Genomic DNA, 17495 nt, shown 5'->3' on the forward strand with positions numbered 1-17495 from the left:
ACTGAATACAAAAAGTGGCGTTCCAGAGAAAACACCTCCTACAACTGTGTATGGACATACATAACTTGCTGCTTCCCTCCACAACAAGGATGTAAAAGAGGCCACTTAGATCCAGAATCTGGGAAACCATTTCTGCACAGAGGCACTTGCCAAATATTATATCAAAGCCAGGACACCTGCTTCCTAAAGCAGGAAGATGACTTTTCCAGGCCACTCTGCTAATTGCAGTAGTAATTTAAGGTACTGACTGGCTAAAAGGTATTTAATTTGCAATCTAATATTGACTAGATCTTTTCTCTGATAATCATGCAGCAATTACACCTATCTAATTATCAAGTGTCATCAGTCTTCCCCAGCTACACTCCAAAAAATAACTTATTTTCCTACTTAACTAAATTAACTGTTAACATCAAGTTCCTCAGTATGCAGGAAAAAGGAAGCACATCAAATCTCTAGATTACACAAAAAGAAGATGAAGATGGAGTTACAAGAAAGTAGAGGATCGAAAATGAAGTCAATTATGTTCAATTCAGAGACACTAACAGGAAAATTCTAATGATAAAAGCTGATCAGAATAGGGAGTTAAAGTAATGACAGTATATTTAAAATGTCAGAAGAGTTTGAAATTACTTAAGAATCTCAGAAATAGCACAATCACAGGGAAATAGCCCTCTGGCTATGTTTTACTTATAAAACAAGAGCAGCTGTCTAAAGGTGGTCCTTATGTAAATCTCAGCAATAACACAAATAAAAGTTCCACATGTTAATGTAATTAACTAATACTAACATGACAGAGTCAATTCAGTGTCGCTCTTCAAAACTCTGCGTCATGATTTGGCAATACACAATCATACTGATTTGTAAATAAATTCTGCCAAGACTCTTTCAGCTGTTACCTCAAACTTTAATACACTGACAGAAAGAACACTGATAGATTACACGATGAACTTATTTCCTGCACCAAATCAATTTACAGTTGCATCCCTAGAAAGAACACATAATACTGACACTGTAGATTATTGTTACCTTCAAAAACTTCAGGTGCCATCCAAGCAGCACTTCCCTTATTGTTGGTCATGTGTGTTTGAATATCACAGGCTGTACCAAAGTCACAGATTTTTAGAACTGTCCCCCCAGCTACCAAGAGCAAACTGTCAAAGAAAATAGTAAATAAAATTTTTTAATCATAGGATTAAGTAATCTGGTAGTAAACCAAATTTCTTTATCCCAACGATTATCATTCTAATACAATTGAGTATCTATGGCTTTGCTTTTCAGTGCTTAGCTTCACAATTTGAGAAATAAATAGGGTCACTTGTGCCTAATATGAACAGATATTCTAAAATAATCAAATATGTTGTAATTTATTAATATTTCTACATGCTAGATTTTTCAATATGTATTTTAGACACAATAAATCACTAAGCATAAATTGACAAAATTGGTCTTTCTGATGCCAGAGGTTGCAAAACAGCAAGTGCTGTAACAATTTTACCAAAAGAAGTGCAATCAAGACTCTCACTAATGTCAGTTAACGTAGCTATTTATTTAAATGAAAGCACTTGAAGTTACATGTTAATAGCTCTCTAAATCAAAACTGGGAATACAAGAATTAAAGGGTGGCTTCACATTGTAATTTTAGCTGGTAATATCTGCAGGCTACCACCAAATGGAAATGACCCTGCTGATCCCCAAATCTGTTTCCACCTAATCAGTGGAGCCAGATCTGAAGCTGTAAAATGAATCAGATAACAAACTGCCTGGGCACAAAACTATTTATTTTTGTTTTGGTAGAAAATGATGGGAGATTCCGGCAGGGGTAGTGGAACAGGCTGACAGAGAGGACTGAAAAAGATGTCATGTGGGGAAACTGCTCTAATATATCCAATGAAATATAATGTCAAAACCAAGAAACCAAACAACTGCCCCCACCTAACATTGAACACCACAGCCACTGTAAATTTTGGGCATTTCAAATGCCTCTGATTAGAAGCCCTACCCCTACCAAAATCTTCTTTCATGATGCAGGGCAGAAGCAGGATGTTTTTCCTGCTTAACAGAAAATAACAGTACAGTTCATTTCCTGTAGTGTGCACCATCATTCTGTAACTGAAGTTTCAAATGCGCAGCTTCCATTTAGAATATAGAATCACAGAATGGTTAGGGTTGGAAAAGACCTTAAGATTATCTAGTTCCAATCCCCCTGCCATGGGCAGGGATACCTCCCAGGTTGCTCCAAGACCCTGGAGCCTTGGAGGCCCCATCCAGCCTGGCCTTGAACCCTGCCAGGGTTGGGACATCCACCGCTTCTCTGAGCAACCTGTTCCAGTGCCTCATCACTCCCATATACATATAGTACACCCAAAAAAGTATCAACTGAGGGTATTTCTTTCAAATGCAATGAAATTATTATAAATGATCTTAAATTCCAATTGTAAGAAAATATGAAATATGAGATATAAACCTACTTTGGTGGTTTCAGGTCTCTGTGAATTAGAGCCTTTGGTTTCATACTGTGGAGATATGCCACTCCTTGGGAACACTGTAAACACCAGCTCATGGCATGTGCAGCAGTATAATGAGGCAGAGGTTCAGCACCATGCAGCACTGCAAAACAAAGGCACAAACTAAAAAGAACTTTATTGCATATTACAACAGATACAACGGAGTTAACAACATACCAGTCAGAAAGTTCTACAGGATCTAATTATCAATGTCTCAATACTGAAGCTGAAAATATCCTGCAGACTGTTGAAATAACAGAAATACAAAAAATATTTTTCATTTTTTAGTATGTTATTCATATTCATTTATGGGAATTCAGTATGAAAGGAGTTGCTTGTTCTCAGCTATCCCTGGTAAAGTCAGTATTAAGCAAATGCTCAGGGCCTTACAAATTAAGGAGGAATCTTCAGATGTTCCACTGGAAAACCTTAAATGAGTTGCATAAAACATAACAAACTAGCATCAAGAAACAAATCAGTGGACTCCAATCTCCTCAAAATTATTTTAAGAATTTTAAAATACAACAGAATGGTTCAGGTTGGAAGGGACCTCTGGAAGTACACCAAGCAGGATCAAGCAGGCCACCTACAGCTGGGTGCCCAGGACTGTGTCCAGGTGGCATCTGAGTATTTCCAAGGATGGAGACATAAGTATGAAATAACACATATTTTAGATCATGCTTGCCCTAACACTAGCAGAAGTCACTATGTTGAAGTGATACTCACCATTGTATAGAGAACCTCCTTCAGCATACTCCATAACAAGACACACCTTGGAGAGGGGGACAAAAAAAATAGGAAGGTTTTAAATATAGAGGCAGAACACAGCTTTTGTAAACTGAAAAGTTCTTTAAGGGAAACTGCAAAATCTCCATATCTAAGCTAATGGAAAATTTATCTATGAGATAAAGAGTCAGTCTGAATGGTACATATTTACATATAAGAAACAGGAATCAGTTTTATACTTAGTACCCACTGTAAGTTAAGAAAGAATGACCTCCCTCTCCTCGGGCTTGAAAAGCAAATGCTGCCTTCAAACGGCAATTCATTTGCCTATACTTTAGTGGCTTACAATAGACTTTAAACATTATGTCAAAAGAATACCACCAGTACTAATTAAAACAGGATGCAGCATTACTTTAACCAATTAAATCACCCATACTAGAATAGCTAAGGGTACATCTGGCCTGTCATATCCTTGCTTTTCTGCTTTGAGAATTTGTGGACTGCTTGCAGCTGTGGCAGAAAGAAAGCAAATCCTGAAAATTATATATGTAAGAATAGGAACTGATGTACAAGCTATGAATCATGTGTTGTTAATGTATTTTCATATTGCTGATTTGCAATTAATAGGACTGCAGATATGAATGACACTATGTATTTAATACATCAGATGCCTTTCTGACAAACTGAAGTATAATTGGTACTTAAAAATAGCTGTGGGGTTTTCTTGAAAGAATTTACTTATAGCAGGGGAAAGAAAAAATAAACCCCTGAAAATATCAACCAATCTATGTATCTGTATATTTCCTTATTATGGTTAAAGCATACTATATATATATAAAATATACATTTTTTGTATATAAAATACATATCTTGCGCAGTGGTGCTTGCATATGTTGAACTAGTCACCTTTGCCATATTGACAAAGATATAACTTACTGGGTTTAGACAGGCTCCATATAACTTGACAATATTGGGATGGTTTACTCGTGACAGTTGTCGAAGCTGCAATACAAATCACATGTCATTTCAAACTATGGAAAAAAAATACGGCTAATGCTTTATTTTCACATTTGTAATTCGAACATCACAACATCAATTACAGTTTTATACATATGCATAACCCTAGATAGTGATTTTAGGTATTACTATTTGCATTTTAATTTGTGTAATTAGGGTTGTGTCTAACTGGAACTGTATTTGAAAAGAAATTCTGAAAAAAATAAATTTAAAGAAAGTATTTTTTTCATGGTATACTAAAATCACTCAAGTCATAAGCACTGTGTAACTATGACCTCTATGAGTTCTGTGCTCTTCCTGGAGCCTCCAATTTTGGAATCCTGATTGCCTGACTACATAAAAAATCTGAACCATATTGTCTTAATTCATAATACAGAATACTGTTCTAGAAAAAAAACCAACAAAAAAACACATGCCAAACAAACCACCCCACCAAACCCAAAGCCCTGTAAAATAAGCCAGACAATTTAATACTAATGTGACATAGTTCCAAGAACCTACTACTGCTTGTACTAATTGACAATCTGACTATTTTGCACTGAATTTTTCTTTACCAGTAGGTAGTAGACAGGAAAAAAAAAAAAAAAATCGGAAGGAATTTTTTTTTTCCCCTTTACACAGACTTGTGGGTAGCTTATGCTGTTCATTGTCTAGGGAGCTAATGTTATCTTTTCTGTATACTTCATAAGTTCTAAAAAATGGAGCAAAGTATTACAACTGATGCTTGCCCCGAGTACAGCATCCTGAATGCCAGTAACTACTGAAGCATTTCTGGGATTACCTTCTCAGATCTCTTTCTAACAAAAATGGTAACAGACTGATTAGATCTACTCAGTATTAAATTAGACTCAGATCAGTAACATTAAAAACTTTCCATGGTAATGAACAACATATAAATATTTACACAAAGGCTTATTACAAATATGCTTCCTTTAACCCTTCAGTGTGTCACATTCTTAGTTCCAAAATTGAGATTTGTTTTTAAACATATTTTGTATATATTGAACATCCAAGACCCTCACTGACTAAATACCAAGCAGTATGTCATAATATATCTCATTTAAATTACATGTCTAACTTCTGATTTCAGAAAATGTTGCATATCTTGGAAAGTTTATCAGTATATCTGAACTACTCAAGTTCTTTGTGAAGAAGTAGACAATTGAATTAAAAGAGTGATTGCCCTTAAGTTGAGTTACATGCATTCATGAACTTGCATGTAAGAAAAGAGAATTAAATTATTAGAACTGTTGACAAAACAAAGAAACAGTTTCAAGTATGGAGCTGGTTGTATGAAAACCCCATGCTGTAGCCCCCGGAAGTGTTAATCAGCTCTGAGATTTTGGTGAGTATTTCAGCTGCACCCTGACTCTGCACTAGGACATAACTTAGGAACTGGTGTTTCCCCAGCCATGTGCCCTCCTCTCTCCTCCCTTGCTTTCCAGTTTTTATGGGAAGCAAACTAAAGGAGCTGCAATGTGCTCCGACAGGTGTCCTGCTCTGCAAGATAAGGGGTCCAGGCTTCTACTGGGTACCACAGGCTGCATTTATCTTGTAATACAGACAAGATAAGTGTCTGTAGGTGGGTGTACTGAATGCTACCATGAATTTAAGAGAATACCAAACCTTGTATTTTCCAGCAAACTTACTGTACCTCTACAATGAAGGCTTTTCTTTCAGATTCACTTTCTATTTGTTTAATGGCTACATCTTTAGCTCGCCATTTTGCCTTGCAGACCACACCAAAGGCTCCTCTTCCAACGACCTAGAACAAAACATGAAACACTTGAGTTATAACTTTAAATGGCTTCATTAACTACACAGGACTTCAGGGACGGAAAAGAATTTAACTTGGAAACAGCACTTAGGTAAGCTTACTCCAGAGATCATTTACAGAAGAATTTGAAAACACACAAATATTTTACTAACATGCAGTAACAGAATGTCAGCAAAAGATGATGTTAATTATTTCAAACAAGATTTGCTCAGAAGAAAATTAGCAGAATGATGACAAATTTAGTTTTATAGATTTGACCAGTGAAATTGCATTTATCTACTGTATTTTTTTATTCTTGCTAATAACAGGAATTCAAACAATTGCACAGGACTCTGATACAGTCATGATGAGGTGCTCAATGTGATCAAAGTTATTCTTACAGGCTTACTAGTGAATTCACTCCTTACCAGGATGGTTTCTTAAAAGTGATTTGTAGGCAATCAGTGAATGACCACACATTCCCAATGCTAAAACAATGCCAACTGACTGCTGCCTGAATACTTATCCTTTGAGCGAATAACATTTAATATTTTATTTTTAATGTCCCCCAATATAGTAATAATCTGGAACATAAATTAAAGGGGCTGATCCAGAGAAAGCAACTCAGTAGCTAGGAATGTACAAGCACCAGACCGTACTTGTCAAAGCTCCATGTCAAAGCAAACTGACTATCATTTATGTAAGCCATGCTTGGGTTAGGTTCCCACTACATGCTTTCCTAATGAATGAATAAATAAATAAATAGCGAAGCTGATTTCCCTTGAGAATGGGGTGGAAAAGTCTGCAGGTGCATAGCTCAAGACCTGCTAAACTTTCATGATGAATATGAGAAAGCCTGCAGTCAAGGGCCAAATTTGAAGATGAGTAAAAAGAGAAACTGAAAAAATAATCAAGAATTTGCATTCAGAAAGATTATAAAAGGCGAAGTATGTTCAGTATTTCTGAAGGGTTACATACGGATAGGAGAGACAATGCCCAGCAATGGTGATCAGCAGCATTTTCTCCTTCTGGTTTCCTTACTACACACAAATAACAATTTTTCTCTTCTACATTATAGCATGCACTTAGCCTTCCAGGAGTTCTTGGCTTCTCACCTTTACTCTCCACAACAGGGGTTCACAGATTGAGTCTATCACAAATATATGCAGCAGATCCACAGAACATATTCCATTCTGCCCAATGTAAAAAGGCACCTGCTGAGTGTAACCTCCTCCCCCACCTACAGTAGAGGGCCTTGACTCTTCACTTGTATAACACACACCAACTATTTTCTTGCAGTCCACAACTGAGGTTGGAAACACCAAGCCATATGAATGATAGTCAGGCAGCCTACAAAAATAGTACATATAAACAAATTGGAAACAATGAGTCACTGGAAGACCTAAAAGTCCCAAGTACAAGTAGCCTCCCTTGGTATTTCCTCTTCTCTCTCAGACCACATTTTGAATAAAATTGCCCAGTTTCTTGGGTTTCACACCCCCCCTGCCCCTCGCACAAAAACTGCTAATTACAACCCCTCTATCCACCTCACACAGAAAATGACCAGACCTACAGTTAAAGAAAAATTTCATCATTCTGTGTCTGTGCCCTAAGTCTGCATTTCACAGCAGTGCGATATACTGACCACATGGAAATTATCCACCATGCAAGCACATGTAACTCAGTCAGCATTCTGTTCACACCTAGGAAGTCCTAAGACTAGACAGCTAACAAGAGAAGGATGCCACAGAGGAATTCGGTAGGACAAAGTGCACTGGCAGCAGCAATTCAGTTCCAAGACAGCTGCTCCCCTACAGTATGAAGGAAACCAAACTGACCAAGTAACTGTGAAAAACTCTCCCCTCCACTTTGGGAAAAGGAGGTGTGCATATAATGATTTCTCCTAGCTAGGTACAATTGGCCTTTTGGTACAAGGCTGAGTGAGACTCCTGTTAAAGGCTCAATTTCTTAATGTACCTTTACTTGTACTTTCATGGGTTTTGACTACAGCTCAGTTACATTTAATCCAGTGACACTGGTTTGGCAAATCAGGGGTCACAAGTTCTCCTATGAAGACAGGCTGAAAGCTGGGGTTCTTCATCCTGGAGAAGTGGAGGCTATGGAGAGACCTTATAGCAGCTTTCCAGTGCCTAAAGGGGGCCTACAAGAAATCTGGAGACAGACTTTTTACAAGGACAAGCAGGCATGGGACAAGGGGTAACAGCTTTAAAATGACAGAAGGGAGATCTAGATTTGATATTAGGAAGAAATTCTTAACTATGAGCATGGTGAGGCACTGGAACAGGTTGCTCGGAGAAGTGGTAGATGCCCCATCCCTGGAAGTGCTCAAGACCAGGTTATATGGGCCTTTGAGCAACCTGATCTAGCAGGATGTGTCCATGGGGTTGGAACTAGATGAGTTTTGAGGTCCCTTCCAACCCAAACTAATCTATGATTCTATACTCAAATTCAAAATTCAGCCCATAAGACAATATAATTATATTCTATTCCCCTTAAGATGCATCCCTATTTGCAAGTTTAATACCAAGACATGGTACCATGTATTTCCAGTTCATATACTAGAGGAAATGTTATTTTCCAATGTTGATCCATTTTTAAATAACATTTCTATTCAATAAAGAAACTAAGATATATGAGTATACCTCCTAATGTAATGTTTGATATTGTGCTATGAATGTCACAATACTTGGGCTCTAGTTGAAAAGTATAATAAATTGCAACAATCAGATGTACTTTATGAAGTCCTGCTGATGACTGAAAACCAATAATAATAATAATAAAATAACAAACACAACAACAATAATAATAACATTATCTATGTCAGGCATCAAGAGGAAGAGCTTACCAAGCAATCTAAACCTTAATTACATAATAGAAAGTTTTAAGAGACCATCAGATATACAAATCTTATAGTTGGCGAGAAGAGCTTGATAAATGACTATGCAGTCAAGGCATCATAACAATTTATCAGTGACTTGGTGCCTGCTTAGGCAGAGGATTGAACTTGAGAAGAGGACACGAATGCACTGAATATTTACCTAGGATACAGGGAAAACAGAAGAGCTGTTGAGTAAAGCAGCTCAGCTCTTGGACAGCATACGAAAGGGGCAATCGTCAAAAGCAATGACGGATCCAATCCAAACTTGGAGTTTACCCTGTGCGAAAGCCCAGTATGTCTTTCCTACTTAATCTGGAAAAAGTACTACCTTACTCATCATAAAAACATCCCTTATAACTGACAGAATGCAGCTTATGGTGGATTTCTTATTTTCTTCCTTTTAAGATTTCACTGAAAATTAAAAATCTTAGAATCTGTCAGAACAATTTAAACACTATGTACACTTCAGCACCGTGTGTTGGAACTAAGTAACTTAATAGCACAGGAGGGAGGCACTGCCTGAACTTTAGTTTCTTCATGCTCATTCCTTCTTGTCCCCTGCTGTTGGTGCCACACCATATGTTTGGGCACTAGTGCATATTCTGAATTATATGAAGCACAGTTAATGGAATTATTGACACAACAAATCAATAAACAGCAGTTGATCTGTAGCACTGTATATGTTTGGAAAATGATCTAAAAATAAACACACACAATGTTTTGGTAAATGATTTTGGCCCTCTAAATATCTTCTAGGAGAAAAAAGAAAAATACGGCGCAGATGACACGGTTAGAAATAGAACACCAGTGCTTCTGCTTCTCTGCAGAACAGAATCAAGTTTGTCAAGAACCACTCAGTTAGTACACGAGACAGATACATTTTAAACTGGCAAAAAAGCTTAAAGAGCTTTGAAGACTGAAAAGCATATACAAATTTATTCTTGTCCCTATAAAACTCATACCAATAAAAAGCTATGTTTTACTGTGCAGTAAAGCGACACGGTGAAAGAAAAGTGCATGTTTTCCAGATTATGTATTTAGAGTTTTATTTAAAGAATATGAACCATACAAGAGCCCTGGAACCAACATTACCACTGCCTCTGCATACAAATAGTATCAAATGCTGTACATAAACAAAGATACATGATACTGACTTGCAAGTATGAAGACTATATCGACTGGTAAATATGTTGACTAGAAATGCGGGAAAGACAGCAGATACATTAAAATCTTAGGATGTATTTTGTCCTAAGGGATGTGACCAATAATATCCCCCCCTCCTCCCAACAACAAAAACACATCTGTTTATTCAGATGTACCCTGTTCCCCTACCAAATGTTGAAACTCAGGAAGAATTGATTTCACCCTTTCATTAAGAGCACAGGTTTAGTATTCACTCAAAAATATGAAGATGCAAAGTTTACATCTCTCTTCATGAAGTTTCCATGTTAGTTAGCTCTGTATGCTGGATACCTAGTACTTTTCTGTTTAAAAAAAACCTTGCTGGATACATAAGACAGCAATAAAATATAATAGCTCCCTAGTTAGCAGATTCTTTGGAGATTTACTTCCATAATTTGCAGCATCTACATGCCATGTTTGTTTACAATTTTGAGAAGCAAGACAAGCAGAGTTAAAAAAAACCCAATGTAACACAAACCAAACAAAACCTGCTTCTCAACAGAGAGCAGTCTCTAAATTATCTTTATTATCAATGCCCCTTTGGTATACTTGCAGATGAAAGGTTTAGGCAAACTGAACTTCGTGTAAGTTAAAAAGGTAAATAGATACAAAGTTCTACAACGTTTTGCAAAACCAGAAACATGTTTTTAAATTTACTTGTTTCTACTCTTTCCACCTAGCACAGTTCAGGCAGTACCAATATGGCATACTAATATTTTCAGGTTTTCACACATCTGCCTGTATAACACATGGAAAGGATATAGATAAAAGAAGTGCCAAAAGAAGCCATGAACAACCGTTTACAGCCCCTAAAAATACATGCCTACATTTTCTACCATTCATTCAACCAGCTTCAAATTCCAACTTTGGTTCCTCTGTGTATGCTATGCTTTATTAAGCAGGTTGAAACAAATCGGCCCCATGCCACAAATGACTGTGGCCAATACCCTGGCAGCACTTTTAGGAAGGAGTTCAGATCTGCCAATTCTTACAGCTATGTTCTTTGACTTGTTAGATTTATTTGTACATTTCTAAATGCTGCTTTCCCTTTCTGGGATTCAAACAGCAATGAAAAATTCAAACCCCAAACCTGACTGTCATCCCCTCTCAATCCATAAGGAATCCCATTAACTTTAAGTAAACAAAATAACTTAGATTGAGTTTCCAAGTTTCAACTTCAAAGTTATACAAAACACCATAGGAAAAACACCCCACATTTCTTAATGAAAAAAATCAGTTATTAAAAAGAAACTTATATCCTCAACTAATATACATAACTTCTGCTTGCCACAGACTAATACAGTTGGTCCATATTTAGGGCATCATCTGTTAGGGTACAGCACTTTACAGTTATTATTTAGCAACTCAGCTATCTGAATGTAGTTCTGTTTTAAGAAATCGCTCTCTCTTCAACTTCTTCAGAACATGTCATAGAGAATCAAAATACCACCATATATTCCTAAAACTATGGGTGTTTCCATAAATTTTTTGCTTGCTCTAAACACACGACTAATCCCCCTTGCACTAATAGCTTAGTCATTCTAAGAAATGTGTGCATCTCAAGCAAAGATAACAATTTATCAAGGTCATACTTCCATTCCAGCTTTTACATACTGATAGCCTTTTACACATCTGTCTTTAGTTAAAAACATTAATACAACACCTGCCTCATATTCTAGTATGAATCCATTTGTTCTGTTACAGCAGCCCAGACAAGAGATTCTAGTTTAAGACACAAAATATTGGGTTATGAGGCACTCAGGGTGAAAGACTCCGGTATGAGCAGGTACAGTCTGGAAATACTGGTTTTTGAAAAACAATCATTCTGCAGTCGGTTAGTACAATACTGCTAGAATCCACTGGGTGGGAGAAATAAGGGACACACTGAGTTTGTTCTGTTGTTTTAGTTTTTCCTTAGGAAAAGGCCTTCTACCCCTGGTTCTGATCGCAGTTACGCTGTCACTCAGTTGTGATCTTAGATGCTGCATTAGGCATGGAACTTCATTTTATAACCTTCTCATAAATAACACATCTTATTTTCATCACTAGAATAGAAAAGCCTGTGAGGTTTCTTTCACATACATTCTTTATGAGAGTAAAATACAAGTTTATTATATAGGGCGCAGCCTGGTTCATTGGATAAATCTGTACGTGTAGAAATAAGTGTGAAGTCTTATGTTAGCAGTTTAACAAGCTTATTAGCTATCTTCTAACACCTACTGCACACTAAATTTCATCCACATGAAACTGGTGTTGTGTAACCACCAGTATAAATTCACATTCTGGCTGACATTTCAGCTGTTTTTCATTGTAGAAGAATGAAGAGAATCTTCCACTGGTATAACTAAACTAAATTTAAATAGTGATTTAAATCACAGAGGATTCTGGAGTATATTTTCACCATGTACTAACTTCTTGCCTTCCCTCCTGGATGCCCAACTTTGCAGCTTGAAGGCTTACTTTCTGAAAAAGGTTAAGAAATTGTAGAGGTGACTGACTTGAAATAAATTCCTAACCATCAGCCTTTCCTCTTGAAAACCAAGCCTTTTGTATTTGATGTCAGATATCCAAGAATATTGTTCAGATCTCAAATCACACCTGTGGTTCTCATCTGAACTTCAAGATTGGTATTCTACAACTGGACACAATCCCCCAGGACATTAAAACAATGGAGGTGGGTAAGAACTCCACGCTCAGCAGCAACTTCAGCAAATGTAAATCTGCTTTACTTTGTAATGCAACGTACTTAATTAGTCACTGCATCTCATTAACTTTTAAAAAATTAACTACCATAAAGGGGAGCAAAAACCACTTGTCTCGCTGTATTCCTCATTCTCTTGTCTCTGAACTGCTCTGCTCTGTAATTGCAAGGTACACATGCAGATCTCAGCACAGCTAATGAAATTATTCAACTGTTTCTAAAATGCCATAAATTGCATTTCCTTAGTTGCTGGCACCTTAAGTAGGGCTTCTAAAATAAATATTTAGAAAGTCTGTCTGCTCATCTTAAAGAAAAAGTTACCCTAAACCCCTGCAGAATTAACTAGTGTTGTTCAACTAGATTGCTGAAATAAATTTCAATACATACCGGAATACCACAGTCTACCAGTAGATCGTTAATAGGTTTCAACTAATGTATGCTTTCAGACTGTTCAAAAGTAACCTGCAATTACATAAATATGGCAATGGTTTTCAACCTGGTGACATCAAATAGTCATGGGCAGGGCCACAGCATACATGACCAGACATGTATCTTCTGGCCATGCAGTCCAAGGCATACACACATCATGTGATAAAGAAGTCTGCGTTTTGGTCATGTATGGGACTGTTATCAAGTTACATGACCAAGGAAAGGCTGTGCAATTTTCAGGAAAGAGTGGCAGGGAGCATGTTGCCAGAACAATCCAAAATCATAGTCTGTTCACTGCTTAGATGTGAAAGCTCTTCTGGGAAGAAAACGCAATAGGTTTTATCCTAGATTTAAAAAATATGAGATTTTAAAATAGAGCTGTCAGACTGTTAACTTGATTTCAGTGATATTAAGTTTTCAGATAAATTCTGCAATTTTATGTATGAAGTTTCTAATGATTTGTCTAATACCTGAAAACTTCAGAGGCGACATTCTAGCAGTCAAAAATTTCCACAGTAAAGTAGGGTTTGTTTCTGTTAAACGCAAGTTTTATACCATTTCTCTCCTTCTAGTTTTGAAGATGCTCCTACTGTGTCACACAGATTTTGATTTGACTCCAACTTGTTCATAATAATTATCTCTATATTTTACTTCAATCTAAGCATTTTAAATAATGAAAAGGCAGCTTGAAGTTGGAGACATGCTTGACTGGTGGGAAATAACACTACAGTACAGTTAGTCATGTGCATGGCAGCTAAAACGAAATATGGTATGTTCTTGGTTTTATCCAGCAGAGTTCAACCAAACCTAAATGAAGGCACACTTACAGATCTCACATTTATTAGCAAGTACTCAGGGCTTGCAACTATTCCAGAACTTCAATATCTATTAATAAACCAGTGGCAGAGTGGGACTGCTATCTGCTGACAAAACAGCCTTGATAATACAACAGCAAAGCTACGATTATACAAGCATTCATTACAGCTCTTAACAGTGTAGGTCTGTTGACAATACGTTTTGAAATATCTGAAGTTTGCCAAGCATATCAAAACCTGACCATTTTGAGTCCTTACAGCCATTTAAAAGTCATTGAAAACTTCCAAGTCTGAAGTGAGAGCACAGAAAACCCTCAGTAACTACGTGTTTTGTTATGACTGTAAAGTTGACTATTTGTGCTGAAACCGCATTATAGGTAACAGGTCAACACCCACAGTTGAGAAAAGCAAGGTCTAAGTATGGTCTCTAATTCACCTGTTTTATTGTAAAGTAGATCTTATTTTTTCCTCTGTGCAATGACTTTTAAACTGTGTTCAGCACTGGGATATCCCCATTGTCTACAAGAATTTCTGGTAGGACAGGTACCCTGAGTATAACTTCAAATGCTACATCAGCTGTCATCAGTTTCTTATGGAGCAAACACTTTACCAGAGCTCCCTTGCTTATATCCCATGAGTTTTGTCATCTCCAACAGAATACTACTTTGAGGATAATGCAACAATCATATTAAATAAATACTGTTTTAGGCATTGTCTCTACATATATTTTTGTGCCTACACCCCTGTCTTTGAGGGTGCTAGACAGGTATGCAGGACACAGACAAGCTCCAAACACTAAGCCTGAGAACAATAAATTCTAGTTACACTAATTACACACTATATAGCTCCACATTTCCTGCACGTAAAATGGCAATATAATCCTTGCTAAGAGCCTTCCCAAGGGTGTCATGAGGATTAAAGATTTGTATAGCATTTTATTAATTTAAAGTTCTATGCCTAACATATTACATGTGCTACTCCATTCTATGAGCCATCACAGGGCATGTTTCTTATGATGGATAAATTCACATGAACTTCATTTTCTTCTCTGGGTAAGAAAAGCCATTTCTCTCAAAACGTGATTTGATCCGTGTCCATTACTAAGTGTTGCAAAACCATCAAATGCAAAAATACTTTCGGTTCCCAAACACTCTGAAATTTTCTCACTTCAGAACAGTTGAATGCACAAAGGGAAGATTAGACTTAGAATCAAATATTGTAATGATTGCCATATTCATAGAGAGGGGAAGAGGCAATCTTTTGGAAGACACCATCTTCTGAGAACTTTCAGTGTCTGCTATGGTGAAAAATCAAGGTTTCCGCAATACTACTTGAACACAACAAAGTATGAAAATATTGGAGATTCTATGTTCTGTAAACTCTCCTAGGCCATGTGAGCCCAACACAGTAATGACAAATAGTGTCTAGCAAACCCTTTTAAAAACATGAGACACTGTTTGTTATACCTACAAAACCTACACCTTAAAACTAAATTCACTTCCACATAAACTTTTTAAGAAAAAGAGGGCAATTAATAATGAGAGAGAATTATGTCAATCTATGAATAACAGCACAAAGACGGTTTCAGCAGTCTTGGGTGTCTGTTAGGTCCAGCATCTATAAGCTGGCCTCATCAAATTCAGTGTGGATTTCTGATTTCATCAAAATCAGGATCTGTGTGAAGCAAGGGAGGAAGAAATTCAACAGCAGCAGTTATTTTTGTGATTCTGAGAGGTAAACAACATTGTGATATATGCATACCACTGCGCCCTTGTAGTAAAGCATATAAGCTATCCCACATCAATCCCATCCTACTTTCACAGGAAATCCAAACAGATAAGAGGTACATCCAAAATTCTGCACTTCACCAATCCCATTCCAGCCTTAAAGAATTTAAAACAGTAACTTTACTATGAAACTTTCTATATAAGAAATACTTGCTTCTAGCTTTGTTATATGACAACTGAATGCCACTTCCTGGGCAACATGTACAGGTCACAAATGAAAAGTTACAGATCCATGACTGCAAATATCACGAGGCTATATTAAGAAAAAAATAATAATATAAAAATATTTGTATGTCTTTACATCTAAGAGACCTCTAATTTAACAAATAATTAACACTGGTATGATGATTATATATACAATGGTCCAGTTATGTGGCAACAGGAAAAAGCTTACAGAAATAGAGAGCCAGAAGTATCGGAATTAACAGTTCTCCCTTAAGTCAACGTTTGACAACAGCTTTTGCCAACCATACTAAAGTAGGTGGCAAAACAGGAGGAGAATCTTCAAAACTTAAAAGTCCAAAATAAATGTACCCCACTTAAACAGCCCCCCATAACCAAGCACCAGGGTTAGCAAAAGTAAGCTGGCACCTCGGCTCCCAGGCATAACGCCTTTGTTCTCCGATGCCAAGTGCTGTAGCATCCGGAAAACGGAACCCCCACACAGGCACAATGGGGGGTGTCCCGGCAGCCCCACACACTCAGGAAGCCTCCGCGGCCCCTTCCGTAGCGGGGGCAAGCGCTGGGGAGGGCCACCCCGGGGGCTGAGAGGGGGACGCCGTGGCCCCTCCGGCCCCCCAAGCAGGCCGCGTCTGGGGAGCAGGGGGAGGCGGCCGAGTGGTGGGGCCCTCACTCACCTCTTCCACCTCGATTTCCTTGTAGTCGATTTCTTCGAAGTTGAGGACCGGGGGGGTTTCAATCATTTCAGCGGAGGCGGCAGCGGACATCCCTCCTCTTTCACCTGGGGGAGGAGAGGCCAGGGCCGGCTGCAGGCGGAGGGCTCGGCGCCGGGCAGCCGAGGGCCTGAGTCGGGGCTACGCGGGACGCGGAGGCGGCTCCTGCCCTCCGCGCGGGCGCAGGTCAGGGGGGGCCTGGCCGAGGCGCCGCCTGGGCCGCCGCGCGGGGCGAGGCCTCATCCGCGGCGGCCGGGGGCCTCAGTGGCGGCGGGCGGAAGCCCCGCCGGCGGCAGCACCGCTTCGCATCCCGCGCCCTCCCGCACCGCCGCGGAGCGCCGCGCCGGCCACCCTAGGCCGCGGCCTCTGTGGAGTCTAGGAGTCGCCTCAGCCGCGTGTCGCCAGCGGGGAGAAAGGGGCGCCCCCGAGGCCCCAGACGGCCTCCTTTGCCAGCCCAGCGGCGGCAGCAGCGGGCAGGGGGGCCGCGGCGGGGTGGGGGTACAGAAGCCACTCAGAGCCGCACCGTGGCTGCCGCCGCCGCTGACATCAGAGCCGCTTCCTGCTACCCCGGCAGGGGAGGGAACAGCGAGGAGGGGGCGGGAAGAAGGGCGGCAGCAAACACTGCTACTGAGACGGCCGCGACGAGGCCACGGCCTGGCAGGGGCGGACACGCCCCCACCGCTCCCCGCCCCGCCGCCCGCTGCCGCCAGGGGGCGCAGCCGCCTCCCCAGCCGTGTCTCCTGTTTCTGCTGCGGTCGGCTCTCGCTGGCGCAAGGGAGCGTTGGG

General features: G+C 39.2%; 1 protein-coding gene across 7 annotated transcripts in view; it reads right to left on the reverse strand.

The window, feature by feature from the left end:
- The window catches only part of MAP3K7 (mitogen-activated protein kinase kinase kinase 7), a 49215-nt gene extending 31965 nt beyond the window's left edge, over positions 1-17250 (reverse strand). For 2 of the 7 annotated variants that reach the window (XM_061369819.1, XM_061369817.1), the window contains exons 1-6: positions 16674-16948; positions 5902-6012; positions 4167-4232; positions 3231-3276; positions 2469-2607; positions 1027-1151 (exon numbers count right to left, since the gene is read on the reverse strand). In XM_061369819.1, the coding sequence (XP_061225803.1) occupies positions 1027-1151; positions 2469-2607; positions 3231-3276; positions 4167-4232; positions 5902-6012; positions 16674-16763 (577 nt within the window). In that variant the 5' untranslated portion in view covers positions 16764-16948. Of the gene's footprint in view, positions 1-1026; positions 1152-2468; positions 2628-3230; positions 3277-4166; positions 4233-5896; positions 6013-16673; positions 16959-17232 lie in introns of those variants that run through there. The other 5 variants (XM_061369816.1, XM_061369825.1, XM_061369818.1 and 2 more) reach the window with 5 other exon arrangements.
- Between the last annotated feature and the right edge of the window lie 245 nt (positions 17251-17495).

The sequence above is a fragment of the Neopsephotus bourkii genome, unplaced genomic scaffold, assembly GCF_033783945.1.
Source record: "Neopsephotus bourkii isolate Nb327-2 ecotype Australia unplaced genomic scaffold, CSIRO-AGI_Nbou_v1 NB_1511, whole genome shotgun sequence".
NCBI lineage: Eukaryota > Metazoa > Chordata > Aves > Psittaciformes > Psittacidae > Neopsephotus > Neopsephotus bourkii.